Source organism: Macaca nemestrina, chromosome 1 (assembly GCF_043159975.1).
Source record: "Macaca nemestrina isolate mMacNem1 chromosome 1, mMacNem.hap1, whole genome shotgun sequence".
In the NCBI taxonomy this organism is placed as follows: Eukaryota; Metazoa; Chordata; class Mammalia; order Primates; family Cercopithecidae; genus Macaca; species Macaca nemestrina.
In genome coordinates, this window is record NC_092125.1 from 204,850,579 (window position 1) to 204,876,569 (window position 25,991).

General features: G+C 53.2%; 2 protein-coding genes across 34 annotated transcripts in view; one reads left to right on the forward strand and one right to left on the reverse strand.

The window, feature by feature from the left end:
* Positions 1-8,350: 8,350 nt before the first annotated feature.
* LOC105494576 (transmembrane protein 200B) lies at positions 8,351-12,792 on the forward strand. Of its 2 annotated transcripts, none has more exons than XM_011763120.3 (2): positions 8,351-8,399; positions 10,389-12,792. In XM_011763120.3, the coding sequence occupies exon 2, from the start codon at positions 10,409-10,411 to the stop codon at positions 11,330-11,332; it is 924 nt and encodes a 307-aa protein (XP_011761422.1). In that variant the 5' UTR covers positions 8,351-8,399; positions 10,389-10,408; the 3' UTR covers positions 11,333-12,792. The 2 variants fall into 2 exon arrangements, with proteins under 2 accessions (XP_011761422.1, XP_011761421.1); XM_011763119.3 differs by lacking the exon at positions 8,351-8,399 and adding an exon at positions 9,733-9,870.
* The window catches only part of LOC105495208 (erythrocyte membrane protein band 4.1), a 234,181-nt gene continuing 220,378 nt past the window's right edge, over positions 12,189-25,991 (reverse strand). For 30 of the 32 annotated variants that reach the window (XM_071097457.1, XM_071097384.1, XM_071097455.1 and 27 more), the window contains 4 exons: positions 23,125-23,226; positions 20,060-20,140; positions 16,441-16,545; positions 12,189-15,424 (listed from right to left, as the gene is read on the reverse strand). In XM_071097457.1, coding sequence (XP_070953558.1) covers positions 16,447-16,545; positions 20,060-20,140; positions 23,125-23,226 — 282 coding nt within the window. In that variant the 3' untranslated portion in view covers positions 12,189-15,424; positions 16,441-16,446. The remainder of the gene's footprint in view (positions 15,425-16,440; positions 16,546-20,059; positions 20,141-23,124; positions 23,227-25,991) is intronic. The other 2 variants (XM_071097362.1, XM_071097429.1) reach the window with 1 other exon arrangement.

Consider the following 25,991-nt stretch of genomic DNA (forward strand, 5'->3'; position numbering starts at 1 on the left):
TTCTTTAACTTTTAGTAGAGACAGGGTTTCACCATGTTGGCCAGGCTAGTGTCAAACTCCTGACCTCAGATGATCCGCCTGCCTTGGCCTCCCAAAGTGTTGGGATTACAGCCATGAGCCACTGGGCCCGGCCCTTCCCTCCCTCCCTTCTTTCCTCCCTCCTTCCCTCTCTTTCTTTCTTTTTCTTTCATTTTCTTTCTTTATTTTTCAGAGACAGGGCCTTGCTATGTTGCCTAGGCTGGTCTGGAATGTGTGGCCTCAAACTATCTGCCCACCTCAGCCTTCTAAAGTGCTGGGAGTACAGGAGTGAGCCACTATGCCCAGCCAAACACCCATTTCTTGGTGTCAACCACGGCCGGCTATTGCCCTGCTCCCCGTCTGAAGCATACCTTCCAGTGCAACAGTGCTTTTTTCTTAATTTACAGTGGCAGGGGTCGGCCGGGGGGGCATATATGTAATTTCCTCAATGGAGGCTTCTCCTACCCCATGCACCTTGCTGTGACCTGTGACCTATGAGTCCTCCCAAAGGGAGGAGTGAGAAGCAGATCTTCCCAGGACCCTCCAGCCTCATTCCCCTGCTGGACACACGGGTGGCAGGTGAGTGCCCACAGTCACACTTCAGCCAGCAGCCCTACTTCAAGCCCTTGGATCACCCAACTCCCAAGGTCCAGCATGCGCATCCCCTAGGCTGCCAGCCACTTGCAGGGATCCCCGTCACCACCTCCCAGGTTTCCGAGAGAATCCACGTGTCCAGCCTCTCTCCAGGCTTCCTGACCCTGTTCCCTCCCTCTAATCCTTAGCTGTTTGGACTGGAGATAGATGTCTGATCCAGGCTGAGCCCACTGGAACATTCAATAATTTGAAAAAGCTAGGAGCGGTGGCTCACGTCTGTAATTCCAATACTCTGGGAGACCGAGGTGGGAGGATCACTGGAGGCCAGGAGTTGGGCAACATGGTGAGACCCTGTCTCTAGAAAAAACACAAAAGTTAGCTGGGCGTGGTAGTGCACATCTGAGGTCTTTAGCCACCTTGGAGACTGATGTGAGAGGATCGCTTGAGGCAGTAGTGAGCTATGATCACACCACTGCACTCCAGCCTGGGTGACAAAGCAAGACCCTGTCTCAAAAAAAAAAAAAAAAAAGAAGAAGAAGAAGAATTTGAAAAAGGCCACAGATACGAGGTAGAACATCAGAGCTCAGTTAATAGAAATAGAAATTATAACGATAACAATAAAGGCAGCTAAGGTTTATCGGACACCTCTGGCAGGGCGCAGCGATCTCTGATGACCCTCTGAGATGGGTAATTGGCAGGTAGTCTGAGGCAGAAACAGGCTTGAGAAGTGAACCGTCTGCCCTGAGGTTATGGGGGCATGACTCCTCAAGCTGTCAGCTGTGGCTTCTTCCACTTTTGGTGGACAAGTCTTCACCCCAACCCCTGAGGCATCTGGATAGGGCCCAGGACTGCTTCCTCTCTGGTCCCTAACACCCAGCCCAGAGGACATGGCTGAAGAGATGCAATCAGTTGCCTCAGCCTCACACTCTACAGGGGAGGGAAGCGAGCCCCAGCTGAAGGCCAGAAAAGCCATCCCCCAACTGTGCTCTGTGTTTGCTGCTACCAGACCTGAAGGGTTTGATCTTAATAGCCCTCTGTAGAGGAGGAAACAGCGGCATAAAGAAGTTAACTGGCGGCCAGGCGTGTTGGCTCATGGCTGTAATCCCAGTACTTTGGGAGGCCGAGGAGGGGGGATCCAAGCACTTTGGGAGGCTGAGGCAAGAGAATTGCTCAAACCTGGGAGGAGGAGGTTTCAGTGAGCCAAGACGGTGCCATTGCACTCCAGTCCAGGCAACAAGAGCGAAACTGCATCTCAAAAACAAACAAGTAATCTGGGCCAGGTGCGGTGGCTCACACCTGTAATCCCAGCACTTTGGGAGGCCAAGGCGGGTGGATCACATGAGGTCAGGAGATTGAGACTAGCCGGGCCAACATGGTGAAACCCTGTCTCTGCTAAAAATGCAAAAATTAGCCGGGCATAGTGACACATGCCTGTAATCCTAGCTACTCAGGAGGCTGAGGTAGGAGAATGCTTGAAACCGGGAGGCAGAGGTTGCAGCGAGCCGAGATTGTGCCATTGCACTCCAGCCAGGTCAACAAGACCCAAACTCCATCTCAAATAAATAAACAAATAAATAAAAATACAAAAGTTAGCCAGGTGTGGTGGCACATGCCTGTGATCCCAGCTACTCGGGAGGCTGAGACAGGAGAATTGCTCGAACCTGGGACGCAGAAGTGCAGTGAGCCAAGATCGTGCCACTGCACTCCAGCCTGGGCAACAAAGGGAGATCCTGTCTCAAAACAAACCAACAAACAAAGAAACCTGCTTCTGGGGCTGGGTGCAGTGGCTCGTGCCTGTAGTCCCAGTGCTCTGGGAGGCCAAAGAGGGAAGGCTGCTTGAGGCCAGGAGTTTTAGGTTGCAGTGAGCTGTGATAGAGCCATTGTACTCCATCCTGGGTAAGATAGCAAGGCCTGTCTTAAAAAACAAAACATGGCCGGAAGCGGTGGCTCATGCCTTGTAATCCCCGCACTTTGGGAGGCCGAGGCAGGTGGATCACCTGAGGTCAGGAGTTCGAGACCAACCTGACCAACATGGAGAAACCCTGTCTTCACTAAAAATACAAAATTGGCTGGGCGTGGTGGCACATGCCTGTAATACCAGCTACTAGGGAGGCTGAGTCAGGAGAATCACTTGAACCTGGGAGGCGGAGATTGCAGTGAGCTGAGATGGTGCCATTGCACTCCAACCTGGGCAACAAGAGTGAAACTCCGTCTCAAAAAACAAAACAAAACAAAGCAAAACAAAACAGGCCGGGTGCCATGGCTCATGCCTGTGATCCCAGCACTTTGGGAGGCTGAGGCGGGCAGATCACCTGAAGTCAGGAGTTTGAGACCAGCTGGCCAACATGGTGAAACCCCGTCTTTACTAAAAATACAAAAAATTAGCCAGGTGTGGTGGCACGTGCTTGTAATCCTAGCTACTCAGGAGGCTGTGACAGGAGAATCGCTTGAACCCGGGAGGTGGAGGTTGCAGTGAGCTGAGATCGTGCCACTGCACTCCAGCCTGGGTAACAGAGTGAGACTCCATTTCAAAAAACCCCCAAACTAAACAACAACAACAACAAAAACCCCACCACACCTACTTCTGACCCTGGCTCCGCCACTGACCAGCTGTGTGACCACAGACAGGGCCGGACCTGTGAAGCTGTTTCCACATGTGTGCTACAGGTGAGTGCTGCGCCAGGTTCACAGGATTGTCTCCCACTCTTTTTTTTTTTTTTTTTTTTTTTGAGACAGAGTCTTGCTCTGTCACCCAGGCTGGGGTGCAGTGGCCGGATCTCAGCTCACTGCAAGCTCCGCCTCCCGGGTTTAGACCATTCTCCTGCCTCAGCCTCCCGAGTAGCTGGGACTACAGGCGCCCGCCACCTCGCCCGGCTAGTTTTTTGTATTTTTTAGTAGAGACGGGGTTTCACCGTGTTAGCCAGGATGGTCTCGATCTCCTGACCTCGTGATCCGCCCGTCTCGGCCTCCCAAAGTGCTGGGATTACAGGCTTGAGCCACCGCGCCCGGCCTGTCTCGCACTCTTAAGTGATGGGTACAAAGGTCCTGGTAGCCAGGGGCAGCTCAGTGAGATGGTGCTGTTCCTACTGTTATCCCTCTGCCAAAGGACTCAGGCAGGAGGCTGGCATCACAGGAGGGTCTCATCTCCTTGACCTTCCCAGCTTTACCCAGGCCCTGCCTCTGTGTCTTCTCTGGGCTACAGAGAGCCATGGAGATGGGGAGCTCATTCTTGCTCAGGCTTCCGCAGGAGCCCAGAGACATCCGTAAGGAGCCCAGATTCACCCAGGTCAGAGCTTTCATGCAGTGGGAGGAGATGGATTTGGGGTTCACATTTCAGGACCTTTGCCCTCTAAGATCCTGAGTCCCAAATAGGACTTTGTGACCGTGGGGCTTGAAGTCCAACTCCACCATTCCTTAGCTGGGTCACCCTGGGCAAGTCATTGCCCCTCTCTGGGTATTGATTCAGCCTTTATATAATGGGGCATTGAGACCAGGAATCTGGATTCTACTTTCCAATCATCTCTCCCTGACTCTGCACGCCAGTCGCACCTACGAAGGGCTCATGACAGAGGCAGGGGTGGTGAGAAGGGCTGGGACTTGCCCAGCACCCAGCAGACGACTCAGCAGCAACAGCGACACCAAGCCCCAGACTATGCTCTCCCCTTTGAAGCTGGGCTCCAAATTCTTAGTTGAGGCTGTGGTGTCTCTGGATAGGAGCCGTAAGGCACAGTGTCAGAGACCACCTTAGCAGCAGGCTGTGTCCTCCGAGCCCTCCCAGCCATCCAGAGACTGGAGCCCAGGCAGCCCAGATGGGATGTTCCTAAAGTGGGGATGGGAGAAAATGAATTTGCAGGCCCCACTGTGCCATGGCCCGGGGAGGGCGGACATGCAGGAGGCAACAGCCATTCCCTCTATGAGGTGGCTTTTGGAGAGGACATGGAGCCTCAGGTTGGCAGGGGCCTTGGGGTCACTGAATCAGGTTTCCTGCTCCCACAGAGAAGGTTAGGGGAGAAATGTTCACCCCCTGGTCCCCAGGGGACATCTCATCCAGGCCCCTCCAAATTCAGAAGTGGAGTCCAGGTCACACAGATGCCAGGGCAGATTCAGGAAGGCTCCTGGCCTCCTGGGAGCAATCAGTGCCCCAATATTGAGGCCACTAGCTGCCCACACAGCTGCACGTTCACAGGGTCTAGCCGAGCAGTCCTGGGGAAGGTCCCTCCAAACAGAAGTGGGCACTGATCAGCCTGGCCGTGCCCGTGGGCGAGTTGCTTTGCTTCTTCCCAGCCACATACGTGAACTGGGCACAGCACTGACCTCCTGTAGCTCTCAAGAGAATTAAACAGGACACCTGGGAAAGGGGGCCCTTCCCTCCTCTGTCACCCCAGTAACCCCAGGGAAGGTTTCTACCCACCCCCAGACACTGCCCTCTGTACCTGAAACGTCATGGTCAGAAGAGGGACAGGTGTTTACTGGAACCCACTTTGTGCCAGGCACTCAACATGTGAACCCTTTTTTTATTTTTTATTTTTGAGACCGAGTCTCACTCTGTCACCCAGGCTGGAGTACAGTGGTGCCATCTCGGCTCACTGCAACCTCTGCCTCCTGGGTTCAAGCTTATATACCTCTTCTGGCTCCAAATCCTTTCAGGCTCCATAGAATCCTTTCCTGGACAATAAATCTCCTTTGAAGAACTTATTTGTTTCCTTATTTGGTCATCTTCCTATTATACAAGCTTTTGTTTTTCCTTTTTAGACAAAGTCGACTCTGTCGCCCAGGCTGGAGTGCAGTGGTGCCATCTTGGCTCACTGCAACCTCCACCTCCTGGGTTCAAGTGATTCTCCTGCCTCAGCCTCCCGAGTAGCTGGAATTACAGGCACCCACCACCACACCCAGCTAATTTTTGTATTTTTAGTAGAGATGAGGTTTCACCATTTGGCCAGGCTGGTCTCTAACTCCTGACCTCAAGTCATCCTCCCATCTCGGCCTCCCAAAGTGCTGGGATTACAGGCATGAGCTACCACACTCTGCCCCTTTACAACATTTTTGAAACAGGATCTCACTCTGTCACCCAGGCTTTGCAATCATGGTTCGCTGTAGCCTCAAACTTCTGGGGTCAAGAGATCCTCCTGCCTCAGTCTTCCGAGTAGCTGGGACTATAGGCACGTGCCATGGTGCCTGGCTAATTTTTAAATTTTTTGTAGAGACAGGGTCTTGCTATGTTGCCCTGGCTGGTCTTGAACTCCTAGGCTCAAGTGATCCTCCCTCCTCAGCCTCTCAAAGTGCTGGGATTACAAGTGTGAGCCACCACACCTGGCCACATGTGAACTCTTACTTAACCTTCAAAACAACACTGCGAGGTAGGTATTATTTCTCCCTTTGTACAAATGGGGAGTCTGAGACAGAGATGAGTCCTTTCTCTCCTGCTGTCTGGGCCAGGGCACCTGGTGTGGAGATCAGGAAGGGATTCGGGCTGGAGGAGACACAGGCTGCATGCCCTCCTCTAATGGGGATGGTCAGCTGTGGGCAGACACTGTGCTGGGCACAGGGCTCCAGGGATGAGCAAGACAGACCCAGTCCTGCCCCTCAGAGTCATGGCCAGTGGGGACACAAGACAGGAAACAGACTCCACTCCCACTGGTTTCAGTTTGCAGGTGCACAGGGAAGCTGCTGGTGTTGTGAGGATGTATAACGGAGCAGGACAGCGGGTACTGACCTGGTCTGAGGGCTGGGGGAAGGCCCAGGGTCTGAAGGATGCCTAGAAGGCAGCAAGGGCACGACCAGGGGGTAAGTGTTCCTGCCAGGAAGCAAGGACCAACCAAGCCCCGAGGGAGTGTAAGAGGCTCAGAGCCAGTTTGTGGAGACAAAAAGAGATTTCAAACTCGATTTGGGGAGTCACTGATGGTTTTAAGCAGGGAGTGGCAGGCTCAGATTCAGAGTGGAAACCCTTGCTGCCTGTGCAGCGCACTGGGACACGGGGAGGCAGGAGACCATGGGCTCCCGGAGGAGCCTGGACGCCGGAGCAGCACAGTGGCCACGGGAAAGGGAGAAGGTGGCTGGCCCCAGATGAAAAGAGCAGGGCCCCAAAGGCTCTGTGGGTGGGATGAGAGGGGGAGAGGAAGGGGCCAAGGCTGACCCGTGCTTGGGTGGACAAAGGGCCCTTCACAGAGCTGGAGGCAGGGGATGATCGAGAGGCCCAGGGAGTCGGACCAGAAGCCGGGTTTGTTGTAGGAAGAGCAGTGGGCCGGGAGGGGCAGGCGTGGGGTGGGATTGAGGGGAGCCCAGGGGTGGGAGGTGGAGGTGCGACCGCGGTGGGGTCAGTGTGCCGGGAGTGGACGAAGGGGAGGGTCGATGGTGGCAGGGTTCCCAGGTAAAAGAGCTGGAGGGGGGCCCCGTGGAGCGGACCGAGACCTCAGGAGACTCCAGTCGGACTGGGGAGGCAGGAAGGAGGCCCTGGCTTCGCTCTCGCACCCGGACTCGCAGGGATGAAGCCCGGGAGCCGAGGCTCGGTCTTCCCCACTGTGGCCCCTCTGGTCCGCCCGTGACCTCACCGACCCCCCGAGGGGGCTCTCAAGGAGCCTTGGCTCCCAAGAGCTGGGAGAGGGGGTCCCGGGGGCGCTGATGCACACCCAGTCTCCGTCGACCCAGAGGGCGGGCGCTCGGGTTCAAGGTCTGGCCTGGCCGTGCGGCTCCGGGACCCGGCTCCGCCCCGCGTCGGGGGGTGGCCTCGGCCCACCCCTTCCTCGGGTCCCCTCCCCGCCCGCGGCGCGCAGCCGGGTCTCATTAGCGCCCCTCCCCCAGGCCGCGCACCGGGGGTCTCCACGGCCGGGGGGAGGGGCGGGCCTTAATCAATCCTAGGCCGGAAATTCCTCCCGGGGGGCCCGGCCTGACCGCTGAGCCTGGAAATCGGCCGCCGCCTCCCCCGAGCCCTCCCCGCGCATCATGGAAACTGGGCCGACCGCCGGCCGCCCTGGCTCCCCGGCTCTGCATTCCTGCCTCCAGGGGCGGGAGGGCGCGAAGGACCGGCTGCCCTCTTCGGGCTCGTCGGCGGGGTCGCAGCTCTCAGTGCCCTCCCCGTTATTGGGAACAAACCCGCTTCCCCACTGGCGAAGGGGCGCCTGTTCTTAGGGGTACCTGGCGGCACCTCCGCATCCCGTCCGGTCCTTTAAGCTACGAGGCCCGCCCCTCCCCGGGTGCTGCTTTCGCTGGGGGCTCGCGGAGTCGCCCCGGGCTGGCCTTGGCGTCTGGCTCTAGCCTCTCGGCATCTTGCGAGGCTGACGCCGTGGTGCCCATTGCACAGATGAAGTCCGCGAGGTTCAGCGACAGGAAGGGCTGCGGGGCCGGGGCAGAGCAGGGACGCGGGCCGCCTCCTCCGGGAAGCTCACCGGGAGCCTGGGATGAGGGGCTCTGGGAGGCGGGGGAGGACGTGCGGGTGTCGGAGCTCCTGGGTCCCGGGTCTCAGTTTCCCCATGCAGGAAGGGGGCGCCCTTCTGGGCCTTTGCGACCGATGTAAGCTGGGGGTGGGAGAGTGGGGATGGCAGGACTCGGGCCCCGGGTGACCGGAGTCACCAGGCGCGCACACGGCGCCTACCTGCGATTCTCCGACCTGAGCTGCCGCCTTTCAGCGGCAGTGGGGCTGGGCACCGCGCAGGTCGGACGGTCCCCGGGGCTGGAGGCGGGGCCGGGGCGGAGCCGGGGCCGGGGCGGGGGCCGGGCAGTGGAGACGCGGGGGGCTCGGGAGCCTTGGCGCGCGGATTGGGACCCGGACCCGCGCGGCGCTGCGGCGCCAGGTGAGCCGAGCTGGGGTCCAAGGGTCCGCACTCCACTTTTCCCAACTTTTCGTTTGGTTCCTCCCTCGGTCAGGGCCCCTGGGGCGGGAGCGCAGCCCTCCCGTTCTCCTAGGCGGGAGTGTGGACGCGGGCGGTGGCGGGACCCTGGAGTCCTGGGTACTCGGCCTCAGCAGCTTCCGTCGGGTTGTGCGCTGTGTCCCCGTTTCCGCCTCCCTGGTGTCCCCAGCGTCGGCCCACTCCCTCCACGGCGCGGGGTCTCTGAGCGTGTCCCCATGTCCCCACTCTGCTTGTTTTCGTCTCCCTCGCGGCAGCGACGCGTGAGGGCTCTGGGTGACCTTGCTGGAGCCGGGGCTGGGGGCGCCAGCTTTGGCTTGAAGCGGTGATCGCTCCTCCGGTTGCGGGTTGGGGAAAGGGCTGCAAACTCAGAGACAAGGAGGGGATGGGCCTCGCTTCCTCCCGGACACTCCCGTGGCTGTCCTGAGAGGGGCCTAGGGCTGGGGCCCCGGAGCCCGGCGTCGGACCTGGCAGAGTCCCCGCCTAGTGCGGGGTCGGGCAGGCTCCCCGGCCTTCCTGGGCCGTAGTTGGAATCTGTGAAACCAGGCTTTGGACGCGGGAGAGTGGCGGCTCCCTGCTAGGCCCCGGCCTTGAGCGCACCGGTCGGAGGCAGGGATGGGTGTCCTGCTTTGAGCTTCGGGGTGCAGATGGGGTGTGGGTGGGGGAGCAAGGCTGCCTCCCTGAGGTTTCGGCTACGGGCTCCAGCGCGGTGGTTTTTTAGGAAGCGGACGCGGGCAGTGAGGACGACCCTGGACAGCTAGGCCCTGAGCCTCCTCTCCTGCGGCCTGGGGCGCCTGGGCGGGGGCCGCGTCTTCTCCCTCACCCTCCCTTTCGTGGGGGCCACACCGCACGCAGCTCGGCTACTCCTGCTGGAGCCGGGATCCAGGCCACAGGCCGCAGGCAGGGCGCGGCCAGCAATCCGGAGAGCTTAAGCTGTGCGGCCCGGATCCCGAGGCGCAGGGGCGGTGCTGCTCTGGCCGGGCCACGGGCCACGGAGGCCTCGGGCGGAGGAGGCGGGAAAGGAGGCCAGGCGGCGGGAAAGGGGGATGATTCATCCGGAGGAGCCCGAATTGGAAACGCCGCAACCTGGGAACAGCCTTGCCCGGGCCGACGGGGGAGCCGGGAGGGCATCCGTCCCGGGGGGCCCAGCGCCCGGCACCGGCACCCCCGCCTCCTGCCGTGGCCTCAGCCCGGCCGCTGAGGGAGGGAGAAGCCTCTCATGCGTGGACTTGATGGAAATCTTGGGCAAAGTCGGCGCCGCCTCTCCTCTGTCTGGCTGGTCTTGGTCCGAGCGGTCTTCCCGGTGTCTAGCTCAAGTCGCTCCTGCTGCAGCTTCGGTGCCGGCGGAGGAGGTCTGGAAGGAGGGGGCGGGCAGGGAGAGGCTGGAGCTGGTGACGCCCCCTCCTCCCGCGCTGCGGTATGTAAAGCGCAGTAGGGGGGAGGTGGGGCCCGGCTAGCGACCCCTGCGGACCTGGGAGGCCCGAGCGCCCCCGCCCCCTTTGCTACGGTGCAGCCACGTGCGGGGGTGGGGTCGAGCCTGGGAAGTACTTACCTTGGAGACGCGGCTGCTGGGGGCCGCACGTTTCCCGAGGCCCAAGACCCGCGGGCTTGCGAACCGGACACAGGCGGCAGGAGACTCTCAGCCCGGGATGCGCCAGGGAGCAGCCTGCGCCCTCCTCCCTCTTCTCCGCCCGCGGGCCGGGCCAACTCCGGCTTCTGCCGCGCGTCCCTGGCTCGGAGCTCCGCTGCGGAAAACCCGAGCGGGGGCGGCTCCCCGCCTCGCCGCCCGGGAAATTCCGGGGGTGGCCGCCAGGGATCTCCAAGCGGCCTGGGCTGGGCGGCCGGAGCTTCCCTCCCGGATTTGCGCCCCGAACCTGGCGCCCTGAAGCTAGAGGCCCGTCGGTCCAGTCCTTGCCTCCCATCTTCTCTCCGCAGAGCGCCCAGACGACAGCGAGATGACAGCTGGGAGCCCCGAAGAATGCGGGGAGGTGCGGAGGAGCCCCGAGGGCCGCGTCTCTCGCCTGGGCCGCCGCCTGGGCCGCCGCCGGCGCCCGCGCTCCCCGCCCGAGCCTCTGCGGGTGCGGGCGCGGCTGCGGCTGCGCTCGCCGTCGGGGGCGTTCGCGGCGCTGGGGGCGCTCGTGGTACTGGTGGGTATGGGCATCGCAGTGGCCGGCTACTGGCCACACCGGGCCGGGGCCCCGGGGTCCAGGGCCGTCAATACCAGCTCGCCTCAGCTGAGCGAGCTGCGACGCGAGGGTCGCGGCGGGGGCCGGGCTCACGGCCCGCACGAGCGACTGCGGCTCCTCGGGCCGGTGATCATGGGTGTCGGCCTGTTCGTGTTCATCTGCGCCAACACGCTGCTGTATGAGAACCGAGACTTGGAGACGCGACGGCTCCGCCAGGGGGTGCTGCGGGCCCAGGCGCTCCGGCCCCCCGACGGCCCCGGGTGGGACTGCGCCCTCCTTCCCAGCCCTGGCCCTAGGACTCCCCGAGCCGTAGGCTGCGCAGAGCCAGAAATCTGGGACCCGTCCCCGCGTCGGGGTACTTCACCCGTCCCGTCAGTGCGGAGTCTGCGTTCAGAGCCTGCTAATCCTCGCTTGGGGTTACCTGCCCTGCTCAACAGCTACCCGCTGAAGGGCCCCGGGCTGCCCCCACCCTGGGGTCCACGGACGCAGACTGGCCATGTGATCATCACCGTGCAGCCCTCTGGCTCCTGCATTGAACATTCCAAGTCTCTGGATCTGGGCCTTGGGGAGCTCCTCCTTGGGGCCCCAGCAGCTCGGGACTGTGCTCACCGAAGCTGGCCACGGCTGGACCGCCTCAGTCTTGGGGGCTATGCCAAATTGGGAGGAGGAGGGGACTTGGGGGCCCGGGTCTGAAGAAGGGGGAAAACAGCCTGCTCTGAGGCTGCAGCATGGACCATGCTAATAGGACCAGAGGATCAGGAGTCCCAATGTCTAACAGATGTTTCAGTCACATCCCAGGTTAGGGATGGATGCTCTGACCACAGCAGCTGTGAAGGGCATCCTGACCTGCATGTGGGCAGAGACATGCCAGCTGCACCAGGGCTCAGTGAGCTGGAGAGGGTGTGTTTCACTGTGGAGTGTGGAGGACTCGCCTCAGGAATTTCTTCAGCCTCTGTAAGTGGCCTTAGCCCTAAGGGGGCTGGAGGTCCAGGCCAAGGTGACTGGGAGATGTACCCGGTGTCTTGGCAAACCCAAGAATGTGGTGGGCAAGGGCCCCTAAGACTGGGAGGTAGGGTGGGATGTTGCAGGCTGGGGCAGGCTCCCTCCAAGGCGGCACTGGTGATGGAGTGGGGCCTCTGGGAAGATGGACCATGGGGTGAGACTCTCCACTGCCATCTGGGACGGGGACTGGGGCTTGAACTCCTACCACCTCAATCCCTTTCTTCCCTCAGCTATCTGGGGTATACCCCTCTAGAGCTACACTACTGCCAATGCCTTCATCCTGAGGTCTGGGCCCTTCTGCAAACAAGTCTGAGAAGCCCCTTCTCTCCTTCCTTTATCGTGGCCTATGCTGCAGCGTCTCACTGCAGCTGGCAAAAGGCATTGGCCAGTTCTCAGAAATCCCTTTACCCAACGTTGAAGCTGCATTTTGGTCAATGTGGGTAACTTACTTTAGCAAATGGCTTGAGTTTAGGTCTCCCCCACCCATATTTAATTTTTCCCAAGTTGCTGGTAGAAGAGAAATTTAAAAGTGGATCAATCCTCACAGTCAGTTCTTTTTGTTGTTGTTTATTGAAAAAAAATGCAATACAAGAAGCAAGACCAAACACATATCTAAACACTACAACCACTTCTCCTACTACAAAAGGCCAAAACAGCAGACTTGATTATTGCCTGTGTAGTCTAAGGATTCTGCCAATCTGATTCTGCTGCCAGAGTTCCTATTTTTTCAAGAAATGTAAACAACTACTTGATATGATTCATAATTTTTTAAAAATTTACAAAGCTCCTTCATTTTTGTCACCAAAATAATACATTTGAGAGAGATTTGTGGAAACAACCAGCCTGGGGCTGAGATCCTGGGCAGAAATTTCCCGTGAGCATCAAAGGGCATCATTTAGGCCACAGCTCTGGCTCCGTTTCCCGAGGTCTGTTGTCTCCTCACCCCCAGCTGCCAAGCATCCCCCCAGCACACACTGATGGGCCTGGGGGAGGGGTATAGGTCACGATGCCCTGAAAGGTCCCGCAGTTAGGCTCCCTGAGCCCTCGGCTTATAAATACAGGTTTGCTTTGTGGGTGGGTGCCAGAGTCCTCATGTGGCTTGGGGGAAATCTTTATTTCTCAAATGAAAATAAAATTGCAGCAAGAGTTGTTACTGTGGTGTGTCTGAGTCACTTTAGGAAAACTGTTGCCAAGTTCCTGACCCTGGAAATGTAATTATCTTCCCCCTCGTCACCATTTCTACCTGGACAGAGTCTGTTTTTCTTCACACAAACACATACACACAACTGCAGAAAGAAAAAAAATCCAAACAATTGCCAAACCCTAAGAACTGTTGCCAGAGATGGAGGAAAGGGGAAGAGGCCTGGAAGGACACCCATCTTGCTGGGCTTGTCCAAATCTATGGCTTCTTAGAGCCTGAAAGGCATTAGAGCTCTTCTCATCCAATTTACAGACAAGGAAGCCGAGAGAAGTGAGTTGGTGACAGAGTTGAGGGAAACGTTTAGGCCCCTGATGAATGGTCCTGTGCTGTGAAAGCTGCCACACTGTTCTGGATCGCACAGAATATTCAGTGTGTTAGTTTTTAAAGGGACACTCAGTGCCCCTCTGCCTTTTCCCCATCCTTTTTGTTCCACAGGTCTGGGAGCCCTGGTAGCTCTTTCTACAGGCCATCTGGCTGTCAGGCAGTGGCCATGCACCACGTGTTTGTTTGATGGAAGCTGCATTTCTCACTTGTCACCACTCCTGGCAATATGGCCAGGCTTGGGCACTACCCCAAAGCCCCACCTTTCAGACCCTCTGCCCACAGGCTGTTAGTTTGTTCCTGAGATAGGACAAGCTCTTTCCCCCAAGCCTGTCCCACATCCTACCTGGGCTCTTTCCCTCCCTCCTGTTGTTCATGTCTCACATGGGTACCAAAAGAAAAATGCATACACCCAAAATGAGTTCAAACCAGCCAAAACAAAACCCAGGCAGTGGAGACTTTGGACGATGTTGGGAGAATCAGCTTTAGACATTTATCTTGCTCACTGCCCTTGAGTCCCAGTGACTGCTGCCCAATACCCACTGTCAATTTTAGGAAGTTCACTTCTAGCCTGGAACTGGGATTCTAAGAAGCCTCCAGGCCAATATATTTGTGGGAAGCAGCTGAAAGGTTAGAAAAGTTCTGTTGAATAAAAATGCCCCAAATCGGCCGGGCGCAGTAGTTCATACCTATAATCCCAGCACTTTGGGAGGCTGAGGTGGGTGGATCACCTGAGGTCCAGAGTTTGAGACCAGCCTGGCTAACATGGTGAAACCCCGTTTCTACTAAAAATAAAAAAATTAGCCGGGCATGGTGGTGCGCACCTATCATCCCAGCTACTTGGGAGGCTGAAGCAGGAGAATTACTTGAACCTGGGAGGTGGAGGTTGCAGTGAGCTGAGATCATGCCACTGCACTCCAGCCTGGGCAACAAGAGCAAAACTCCATCTCAAAAAAAAAAAAAAAAAAAAAAAACGAAAAACAACTATGCCCCAAATCCTTACCAGGAATTAGGGTATTATCTTTACCAAAAAAAGAAAAACTAAGCCCCAAACCCACCACAAAATCAAGCCTTCAAAACCTGACAGACCTCAGCTGGTGAGTGGGAACGAGCAGGGCTGGGGCTTGTACCCTTTGCCATGTGGTGTCTTGTGGGGAGGATGGCTCCTAAAAGCCAATTCCTTGCTCTAGAAGGGTGTCCTCAGGCAGGTTCCTGTTGAGAGAAGAAAGGTCAAAAAAGGAAAACCCACAACCTCTTCTCTGAGCCACATTCCTTGTCATTTGGGATGAAAGAAAGGCCCAGGATCTGACAGAAGTAACCCCATTCCCCTGTGTGAAGTGTACACTCTCAAAACTAGAAAACCTTATTTTAAAAACCTCATTAACTTTCCTTCCCCAAATCACCACTAAAAATGTTCCATTAGAGCTTTTGGCCCAAAGTGCCTATTTTTCTGTGAGATTTGGTCTCCTGAGATGGGAGCTGGGGGAGCACTTAGCTGAGCCACTGCTTCTGATGAGGTAAAAGGGTAGCTGGAGAGGTGAAGGCCACGGATATGTTCAAACATTCACAGTATCAGATATCTGAAGCAACTTATGTCTTCGACCCAAAGAAGCTCCAAAAAGAAAGCAGGAGGGAGAGGAGAAAACAATACTACATTCTCAGCAGAGGGCTCTGCCTTACCAAAACCACCCGCAACAAAGGAACGGGGGCCTCGTTCCGAGGTCTGTGGACCAGGGCTGGTGCCGACTGGCGTTCTGATACACTCACATCACTGGCTTTGAGAAAGGGCTGGTTCATGAAGTTTCTGCTGTCATCCAAAGGGGTAAGACTAGGGAGAAACGCGGAAGTCCCACTAAGCTGGCTTTGGCCTCCAACACAGCTGACAAGAGTCCTTGGAGGATTTCCCGAAGAATTCCGTGGACCCTGTCGTGTCTGTTGGGGTTGGAAATAAATGGGCAGAGGCTAGGCTGAAGGGGTTACAAACCACCTAATTAAAAAAAACCCAAAAACTCTTAAAACAGTCCATAGAGTGAAAAGTTGAACAATTCTGATGTCCTACTATAGAAAAAGCTCTTCAAAAGGATCAGTGAGATCTAGAAGAATCTCTTGGTATAAACTCCCAATAGAAAATGAAATTAATTTTCTGGTGATTTAGAATAATCTTTAAAGTCTGAAGTCTGACTATGGCAGGTTAGCTTCTTTATCATTTTGCTGGTTTCTCTTGGACGGGAGAAGGGCAGAGAGTTGGGGTAGGTTAGTTCCTAGAGGAAACAAAGAAGCAAAATTTAAATCCTGCAAAGGAAAAAGCTTCCCAGTCCCATTGCCAAGTTCCCGTGGCCATCAGTGACAACGGGGATGTGAGCAGCTTTACAGGGCCCGGCCCCACCTAGTTATACTGGTGGCTTCTTCAAGTCATTTGTAAATTACTTTTAGGCATGAATTTATCTAGATCCCTGGTTCCCAAAAAGCAGCTTCCCTGCTCCCAGCTCTTTACTCTGGTCTCAGAGCTTCAGCCATTCCCTCCCTGCTCTGCACGCCCACCCATCTCCAGACAGCCTGGTCCTGCTCTTCTTGGTTTTGTTTTCCTCTGGCTCTCCCAGGTTCTCGCTCAAAGACACCTGTGACTGGCTGGTCGCGATGGCTCACCCCTGTAATCCCAGCACTTTGAGAGGTCGAGGCGGGTGGATCACCTGAGGTCAGGAAGTCGAGATAAACCTGGCCAACAAGGTGAAACCCCGTCTCTACTAAAAATACAAAAATTAGCTGGGCGTGGTGGCACATGCCTGTAGCCCCAGCTTCTTGGGAGGCTAAGGCAGAAGAATTGTTTGAACTCGGGAGGCAGAGGTTGCAGTGAGCTGAGATCATGCCATTGCACTCAAGCCTGGGCGACAGGTTGAGACTCCGACTCAAAAAAAAAAAAAAAAGAGACTTGAGACAGCAGCGAGCAGAGCAGTAGAGAGAAGAGAGGGGGAAGGTGAAGTGGATTTCCAGCAGGATGCATGAAGACTCAGGACAGGAGGTGACTGGGGGCTTATACCCAAGTTTGGGTCCCTCCTCTTACCCAATACTGCTGGCACTGTTACAGGCTGCTTTAGTTGGAGCTAAATACTTAATAATTTCCTATATCTTCCTCATCAGCCTCTCCTTTGCCTTTATCAAGTCCCAGGGTGGACACCTCTTTGGGGGGATGGGCTCCCAGTGTGTCCGAGGGTCCCATCCAGAGCCCTCTCAGGCTGGGACAGTGGGCCCCCTCAGTCCCAGCAGGAACGCCCAGTACCTGAGCTCATTCATCAGCAATTTCGGTCTCCTGGTGGACGACCACCTTGGTCACTGACATGTCTGGGTGCTGCTCCTTTGCCTCCTTGATGGCTTGTACAAGAACCTACAAAAGACAGAAACAAGGGCCATGAGGCAGAAAATAGCCTGACAGCAAAGGAAGGCAGGGGTCATCATTTCTCTGATGTTCTGACAAATCCAGTACTCCCGTCTGCAGTACCAGGGCAGCTTTGGGCTAAGCCAAGCTGATAATTACCTTACCCACCCTATCCTGCATAGGGAGGCTTCTGGACTATTAACACAGGGACAGGGAAGGTTAGCGCTGACTTCCAGGAGCTAGAGAGGGGCTTCAGGGGTCATAGCTGTATCTGTCATATAATCTTTTTTTTTTTTTTGAGATGGAGTCTCGCTCTGTCACCCAGGCTGGAGTGCAGTGGTGTGATCTCAGCTCACTGCAACCTCCACCTCCCAGGTTCAAGCAATTCTCCTGCCTCAGCCTCCCAAGTATCTGGGATTATAGGCATGTACCACCGTGCCCAGCTAATTTTTGTATTTTTAGTAGAGATGGAGTTTCACCATGTTGGCCAGGCTGGTCTCGAACCCCTGACCTCAAATGATCCACCTGGCTTGGCCTCCCAAAGTGCTGGGATGACAGGTGTGAGCCACCGCGCCCGGCCTATATTATCTATTATACCTATCTATTATCTATCTGTTATACCTAGGGGGGTCAGAGAGGATTTACTCAAGATGTGAATCTAGAGGACAAAACAAAATCTATGTTCAACATGGGGTAATTGGCAAGTTCAGGACAGGAGAGGAAAGCAAAGAAGTGTGCAAGGAAAAGGAAGATGTCCTTGGCCAAAACAGAAGAAAGGAAGGAAGAGGAGAAGGGACTGTTATATGCCATGTACTAGCCTAACCACATTACTTATTACTTAAACTCTATTATTTATTAATAACTATATTGTTATTTATTAAGATAAATATTATCATTACTTATTATTTACTTGAACTTTACAACTTAATGAATTAAGGTAATGTCATTATTTGCATTTTAAAGGTGAGGAAATCGAATTTCAGTAAAGTGCTTATTGTTTCATAGCTAGTAGGTAGTGAAACAGGGATTTTTTTTTTCTTTTTTTTGAGACGGAGTCTCGCTCTGTCGCCCAGGCTGGAGTGCAGTGGCCGGATCTCAGCTCACTGCAAGCTCTGCCTCCTGGGTTCACGCCATTCTCCTGCCTCAGCCTCCCAAGTAGCTGGGACTACAGGCGCCCGCCACCTCGCCCGGCTAGTTTTTTGTATTTTTTTTAGTAAAGACGGGGTTTCACCGTGTTAGCCAGGATGGTCTCGATCTCCTGACCTCGTGATCCGCCCGTCTCGGCCTCCCAAAGTGCTGGGATTACAGGCTTGAGCCACCGCGCCCGGCCTTTTTTTTTTCTTTTTGAGATGGATTCTCACTGCCCAGGCTGGAGTGTAGTGGCATGATCTTGACTCACTGAAACCCCTGGGTTCAAGCGATTCTCATGCCTCAGCCTCCCAAGTAGCTGGGGTTACAGGTGCCCGCGACCACACCTGGCTAATTTTTATATTTTTAGTAGAGACGGTGTTTTGCCGCATTGGCCAGGCTGGTCTCAAACTCCCGACCTCAGGTGATCCACCCTGCTTGGCCTATCAAAGTGCTGGGATTATAGGCGTGAGTCACCACGCCCAGCTGTGCAATAGGGATTTTAACTCAAGTCGATCAGACTTTCCTCTTTACCACACTGTTGTTTAGTTTCTGAGGGTTTAGTTTGAGGATCTGGAGGAGCTTTGATTACTTTAGAAAAGCTAAAGAGAGCAGAGGGAAAGTCAAAAGAGCAAAAACACCATCCTCTTTGGGCTGCAGTCTCTGAATTTGTAGGCTCCCTTATGGAAAAGGACTCAGCTAGAAATGACCAGCTGACTACTCACCTGGCTCTTAAGAATCATCTTTAGAAGGGGCAAGGGAAGAACGAAAACCCTCTTTTGGTCTCCTGGCTCTATGAACGGCATTCTTAGAACTACCACCTCTACGGGCCCCTGCCCATTCTCCCTGATCCTGTTTGCCCAACCCATCTGCTCTCACTCAAGCCCAGTTCAAGTCTTCTCTTTGGTGATTCTGCCTCCGCCCACCTGTCTATGACAGTCTGCTGCTCCACACTGCTTCTCCTTAACAGTTCTTAAAGTGCCTCCCTCCCCAGCCAGAGTGCACCACAGCTTACCCCTTCCATGCACTCTCAGTAACTAGAAGAATGGAGGGACACTGGAGCATCTCTCTGAGCTATCGAGTGTGCTTGGCCCTTAGACCCTGGAAGAAACCTGTAATCATCCTTATTTTACAGATGGTGAAACTAGAGCTCAGATTAGTAAGATAAGTTGCTCAGGGGCATATAACCAGTTAGGTCGCAGAGTCAGGATTCAACCCAGGTCTGTCTCACTCCAAACCTCAAACACCTTTAACCCCATGCTTTTGCCGTCTAGTGCAGACTGAGCACATAGCAGGGGCTCAGATCACACCAGACTGAGTGGGTGGGTGCAGGCTTCTCAAGCAGCAGGACCCACTGAGCTGGGCCAACAGGCTGCAAGATATTTAGGCTTTGTGGCCTCATTTCTGGGACCCTGTGCCCGCTATTCTCAGCTGTAACTCTCAACCCTGCCTCCAAGGGAACTGCCAGCACTGTAGCTCAGTTTTTCTTTTTTTAAAGGCACTCAGCATATCAGCATAAAAAGGCCACAGAATTATTGCTCCAGCAACCCTGTCAGTGATTCCAGAAGTATTTGCATGCAGTGTCTTCCGCCCCCTCTTCTCTGCAGCTTTACTGTTCTAACATCACCCAGCAGAGAATTGGGAACATTAATCCTGACCTTATTATTTGCTAATTGCTTGCAGCACACAATTAGTACCCAATTAACACAAAAATATAGAATTGTAGCACTCAGGCCCAGAAATTATCTAGATCAACCCACTCTCTTTTAGGAGAGGACAAAAAAATCAGCGGTAAAGTGATTTGCCCAAGGTCACACAGCAAGTTAAAGATGTAGGGCAGAAAACAAGTTTCGAGTCTGCTGGTGTCTTATCCACTATACTATACTCCCGCTCGTGTCTTCTCAGCTGTTCCACTCTCTAAGGGTAGGGGCATGCTTCCCTTTGTTTTGATGTTGTCTAGCATGGGTTCAGGTACCTGTACCTTCGGAATAACAATAGCTCCATTTAACTGAGCTCACCACGTGCCACCAGCTGTTCATCCAGTATTTCACCCGATTCTCACAACAACCCTGAGAGGGAGATACTATCATCTTCATCTTACAGATGTGGAATGGAGGCCCAGAGAGTTAACAGCTAGAATATAGTAAGAACTAGCAATTGAATCAAGTCTTGGAATCCAAAGCTCATGTTCTTTCCATTACATTTCCTGGCTCTTCAATCTGTGGCCTCCATCCCACAGGCCTCTTACTTTGATTCTCTTTGTCTTTCTTCTCAATTAAGAGCTACAGTGGCCAAAGAGGCTTTTTGCAGATGAAGATGGCAAACAAACTCCTGTATTCGTCAGTCTTCCTGCCCAGGGACCCCTCCCAGGCCCAGAGCTCCTCAACATTCTCACCTGATCATGGTCAATATCAGCGTCTCCTGTGATCACAATTCTCTTTTCAATACGTGTCTCTGAAATCCCACCTTTTACAGTCTGGAACCAAAGAGAGGATGTCATATGAGATCAGCGATATAACAAGAATAATAAAAAAAAAAAAAGAGGCCAGGTTTAGTGGTTCACACTTGTAATCTCAAAACTTTGGAAGGCTGAGATAGGAGGAATGCTTGAGGCCAGGAGTTTGAGACAAGTCTGGGCAACAAAATGAGACCTCATCTCTTTTAACAAACAAACAAACAAACAAACAAAAACAGCAAAGATTATTCCGAAAGCTCCACTCTAAATTTTAATCTACTGCTGGGTACTGCAAAGGACAGCTTTCTAACCTACTTGTCCAAAATCTCAACCGGACCTGCTACTTCTACTCCCTTGTAGAGCACACTTCTACTCCCTTGGATTATTAAAATCTTTTTTCTTTTTTTTTTTTTTTTTGAGACGGAGTCTTGCTTTGTCCCCAGGCTGGAGTACAGTGACATGATCTCCACTCACTGAAAGCTCTGCCTACCAGGTTCCCGCCATTCTCCTGCCTCAGCCTCCCGAGTAGCTGGGACTACAGGCGCCCGCCACCTCGCCCAGCTAATTTTTTTGTATGTTTAGTAGAGACGGGGTTTCACTATGTTGGCCAGGATGGTCTCGAACTCCTGACCTTGTGATCCGCCCACCTCAGCCTCCCAAAGTGCTGGGATTACAGGTGTGAGCCACCGTGCCCGGCTGGATTACTAAAATCTTTATTAAGCTAAACAGAAAGTCACAATTCTGTATTTACTTTCTCCTTTTTCTTCCTCCTGAATACCACAGAGATTTAGCAAGTAAACAAAATAGGACTTTCTGTGCTCTTCTCTTTTTTTTTTTTTTTTTTTTGAGATGGAGTCTCGCTCTGTCGCCCAGGCTGGAGTGCAGTGGCTGGATCTCGGCTGTGCTCTTCTCTTACACATTTCTGTTTGAGAGTCCAGATACTGATCCTCTATCTTTTTTTTTTTTTTTAGACAGAGTCTTGCTCTGTTGCCCAGGCTGGAGCGCAGTGGCGTGATCTCTGCTGACCGCAACCTCTGCCTCCTGGATTCTAGCGATTCTCCTGCCTCAGGCTCTTGAGTAGCTGGGATCACAGGCGCATGCCACCATACCCAGCTACTTTTTTGTATTTTTAGTAGAGGGGGGTTTCACCACGTTGGCCAGGCTGGTCTCGAACTCCTGACCTCCCGATCCACCTGCCTCGGCCTCCCAAAGTACTGCGATTACAGGCGTGAGCCACCACGCCCAGCCTCCTATACATTTTAATTGACCATTTTCTTTATCTTTTTTTTTTTTTTGAGACAGAGTCTTGCTCTGTCACCAAGGCTGGAGTGCAGTGGCATGATCTTGGCTCACTGCAACCTCTGCCTCTTGGGTTCAAATGGTTTTCCTGCCTAAGCCTCCCAAGTAGCTAGGACTATAGGCGTGCGCCACCGTGCTTGGCTAATTTTTATTTTTTTAGTAGAGATGGGGTTTTGCTGTGTTGGCCAGGCTGGTATTGAACTCCTGACCTCAGCTGATCCGCCCACCTCGGCCTCCCAAAGTGTAAGGATTACAGGTGTGAGCCACTGTGATCATTTTCAAAAGGAAAAAAGTCTGAAGGCTAACAAACATGTCACACAGTTTGAAATTGGGCTCTTTTATTTTAAAGCATTTTCATATTATTGATGTCAAAGGTCTTCACATAATCTCCTAAGGGTGGGTAGATTTCTCTTTCTGGTAGATGAGGAAAACCAAGGTCTAGACACATTAAGTTAACTAGTTTCCAGTCATCTGTGTATTGATGACAGAGCTTGGTCAAGAAGCTTATTTTTACCTATTAAAAAAAGTATTTTCCTCTAGTGCTACAGCAAACATAGATTGCCGCTGATTTTCTGGGGGTAGTTCCAATTTTAGATATTTTCTCTCTCTTGCTTCCTACAAACTATATTCTAATAATTCCAATATTTCAGCATCCAAACAAATTCTCCTGGCCTTGTCCCTGGAATGCTGTAAAAATTCTTCCTCAGACCCAGACTTCTGATTTTGGGCTTGGAAAATATGGTTGTATAAAAATACCAAAAACAATTTCCCTTAAGCTGACTTTTTTTTATTTTTATAGAGACAGGGTCTTGCTCTGTCACTCAGGCTGAAGTGCAGTGGCATGATCACGGCTCACTGCAGCCTTGATGTCCTGGGCTCAAGTGATCCTCCCACCTCAGCCTCCTAAGTAGCTGGGACCACAGGCATGCGCCACTATGCCCAGTGAATTTTTTTTTTTTTTGTATTTTTTTGTACAGATGAGGTTTCACTATGTTGCCCAGGCTAGTCTCAAACCATTTGGCTAAAGGAATCCACCCGTCTCGGTCTCCCAAAGTACTGGATTACAGGTGTGATTACACCACGCCTGGCCCCTTGAGCTAACTTTTTTTGAGATGGAGTCTTTCTCTGTCGCCCAGGCTGGAGTGCAGTGGTGCGATCTCTGCTCACTGTAACCTCTGCTTCCCAGGTTCAAGCAATTCTCCTGCCTCAGCCTCCTGAATAGCTGGGACTACAGGCGTACACCACCACACCCGGCTAATTTTTGTATTTTTAGAGACGGGGTTTCACCACGTTGGTCAGACTAGTCTTGTACTCCTGATCTCAGGTGATCTACCTGCCTCGGCCTCCCAAAGTGCTGGGATTACAGGTGTGGGCCACCGTGCCTGGCCAGGCTGACTTTTTAAACTTACTTCCACAGCCAGACAGGGGACCCACTGACCAGAGAGACAGACAGATGTGTAAAGAGAACAACCACACCTACCTTTAGGAGACTACTAAGTAGGCAGGGATACTCTCAGGGTATCTCCCTAGATTTACTGCTGGGGAAGGCAGCAGGGCCTTTCCATCCGGGACTCTTTGAATAATGTGGCTTACTAGGGATGGAGCTGAAAATATTTGCTTATGGACTAGGGTCCTTCTTGCAGAGAGGTGGCAGCAAGCTCAGCCTGCCCTTGGGTTCCATAAGGAGGTTCTAGCTGGTCTGTTACCTTGGTAATTTGAGTTGTGGTGGTGCTGCTTGTGGTCTCAGATGTGATAGTTTGAGCTGTCAGCAAGACTCCTGGGTCCAAGTCTCCACTGTTGTCATCAGTCTGCAGAAGAAAGCATGGCTCATCATCATGCCTCTCAGGAAGACTGAGCAAATGTTGCAGGCTGCAGCTTTGCTCTTCAGCTGCACATTCTGATGCAAAAATCTCATTCCCTTAGAGTGACCTCTTTTTTTTTTGAGACGGAGTTTCGCTCTTGTCGCCCAGGCTGGAATGCAGTGGCGTGATCTCAGCTCACTGCAACCTCTGCCTCCCGGTTTTAAGCGATTCTCCTGCCTCAGCCTCCTGAGTAGCTGGGATTGCAGGCATGCACCACCACACCAGGCTAATTTTGTATTTTTAGTAGAGACGGGGTTTCTCTATGTTGGTCAGGCTGGTCTTGAACTCCTGACCTCAGGTGATCCACCCACCTCGGCCTCCCAAAATACTGGGATTATAGGTGTGAGCTACCACACCCGTAACCTCTTAATAAATAAAATAAATTGGGCCATGCTCGGTGGCTCATGCCTGTAATCCTAGCACTTCGGGAGGAGGAGGCGGGCGGATCACCTGAGGTCAGGGGTTTGAGACCAGCCTGGCTAACACAGTGAAACCCTGTGTCTACCAAAAAAACAAAATTAGCTGGGCTTGGTGGCGCTTGCCTGTAATCCCAGCTACTCAGGAGGCTGAGGCAGAAGAATCACTTGAACCTGGGAGGCGGAGGTTGCAGTGAGCCAAGATCGCGCCACTGCACTTCCAGCCTGGGCAACAGAGTGAGACTCTGTCTAAAAATAAATAAAATAAAATAAAATAAATTCCCTGGGCACAAAGTTCCTTCTAAAAAAAGTTGGATGGGTATAGTTTCCTTAGCATTGAGTCAGTGACAGGAATGGATCAGAAATAGGAGGCAGGGGCCGGCAGGGGCCGGGAGGGGTGGCTCACGCCTATAATCCCAGCACTTTGGGAGACCGAGGAGGGCGGATCACCTGAGGTGAGGAGTTCGAGACCAGACTGACCAACATGGAGAAACCCCATCTCTACTAAAAATACAAAATTAGCCGGGTGTGGTGGTACATGTCTGTAGTCCCAGCTACTCGGAGGCCAAGGCAGGAGAATAGCTTGAACCCAGGAGGCACAGATTGTGGAGAGCCGAGATTGTGACATTGTACTCCAGCCTGAGCAACAAGAGCAAAACTCTGTCTCAAAAACAAAAAACAAAACAACAACAACAAAAGAAATAGGAGGCAGGAACATAGCCACAGGTTCAACAACAAGAGTGACAATAAGTGCACGTATAGCATTTTATAGTTCACAAATGCCTTTCAAACATTATCTTTTTTTTTTTTTTTTTTTTGAGACAGAGTCTAGCTCTGTTGCCCAGGCGGAGAGCAGTGGTGCAATCTCAACTCACTGAAACCTCTACCTCCTGGGTTTAAGCGATTCTCCTGCCTCAGCCTCCTGAGTGGGAATATAGGCACACGCCACCATGCCTGGCTAATTTTTGTACTTTTTTCTTTTCTTTTTTTTTTTTTGAGACGGAGTTTCACTTCTGTTGCCCAGGCTGGAGTGCAATAGTGTGATCTTGGCTCACTGCAACCTCTGCTTCCCAGGTTCAAGCAATTTTCCTGCCTCAGCCTCCCAAGAAGGTGGAATTACAGGCGCCTGCCACGACGCCTAGCTAATTTTTGTATTTTTAGCAGAGACAGAGTTTCACCATATTGGCCAGGCTGGTCTTGGACTCCTGACTTCGTGAACCCCCGACCTCCACCTCCCAAAGAGCTGGGATTATAGCTCTTTGAGCCACCACGCCCAACCACTAACTAATATTTTTTTCAGCCAAAACCAGTCATCTACTTTAGATTCAGACTCAACTAATATTTATCATACTCCTACTATGTGCCAAGCATATAATTCAACTGTTATCTCAGTTATGCCTCTCAGTATCTGAGGGAGGAACCATTATTATATACACTGTACAGTTAAGAAAACAGAGCTCCAGAGAGGTTAAGAATTTGTCCAAAACTCTAATGGGTGTTTGAACTAGGACTCAGGGCAAGAAACTTCCTGTGTGGAGTCTGGGGTTTGGGTCCTCACCCAGACAGTAACCAGCTGTGGGACCTTGGGCAAGTCATTCTGACTTCTCTGAGCTTTGGGTTTCTCATTTATTTGATTTTTAAATTTTTATTTATTTTATTTTTTGTTGAGAGAGAGTTTTGCCTTCTCCCCAGGCTGGAGTACAATAGTGGGATCTCGGCTCACTGCAACCTCCACCTCCCAGGTTCAAGTGATTCTCCTGCCTCAGCCTCCAAAGCAGCTGGGATTACAGGCACACTCCACCACACCTGGCTAATTTTGTATTTTTAGTAGAAACGGGGTTTCACCATGTTGGCAAGGCTGGTCTCAACCTCTTGACCTCAGGTGATCCACCTGCCTCAGCCTCCCAAGGTGCTGGGATTACAGGCGTGAGCCATTGAGCCTGATCTAGTTTTCTCATTTATAAAAGCAATACTGGGGCCTGGGCACAGTGGCTCACAACTGTAATCCCAGCACTCTGGGAGGCCAAGGCAGGCGGATCACGAGGTCAGGAGTTCAAGACCAGCTGACCAATATGGTGAAACCCTGTCTCTACTAAAAATACAAAAATTAGCCAGGCATGGTGGCACAGGCCTGTCGTCCCAGCCACTCAGGAGGCTGAGGCAGGAGACTCTCTTGAACCCAGGAGGCGGAGGCTGCAGAGAGTTGAGATCGTGCCACTGCACTCCAGTCTGGGTGACAGAGGGAGACTCCATCTTAAAAAAAAAAAAAAAAAAAAATCCCAGCTGCTTGGAAGA

Coding starts and splice junctions, on each gene's coding strand:
- LOC105494576 (XM_011763120.3), top strand. CDS start 10,409: ATGACAGCTGGGAGCCCCGAAGAATGCGGGGAGGTGCGGAGGAGCCCC.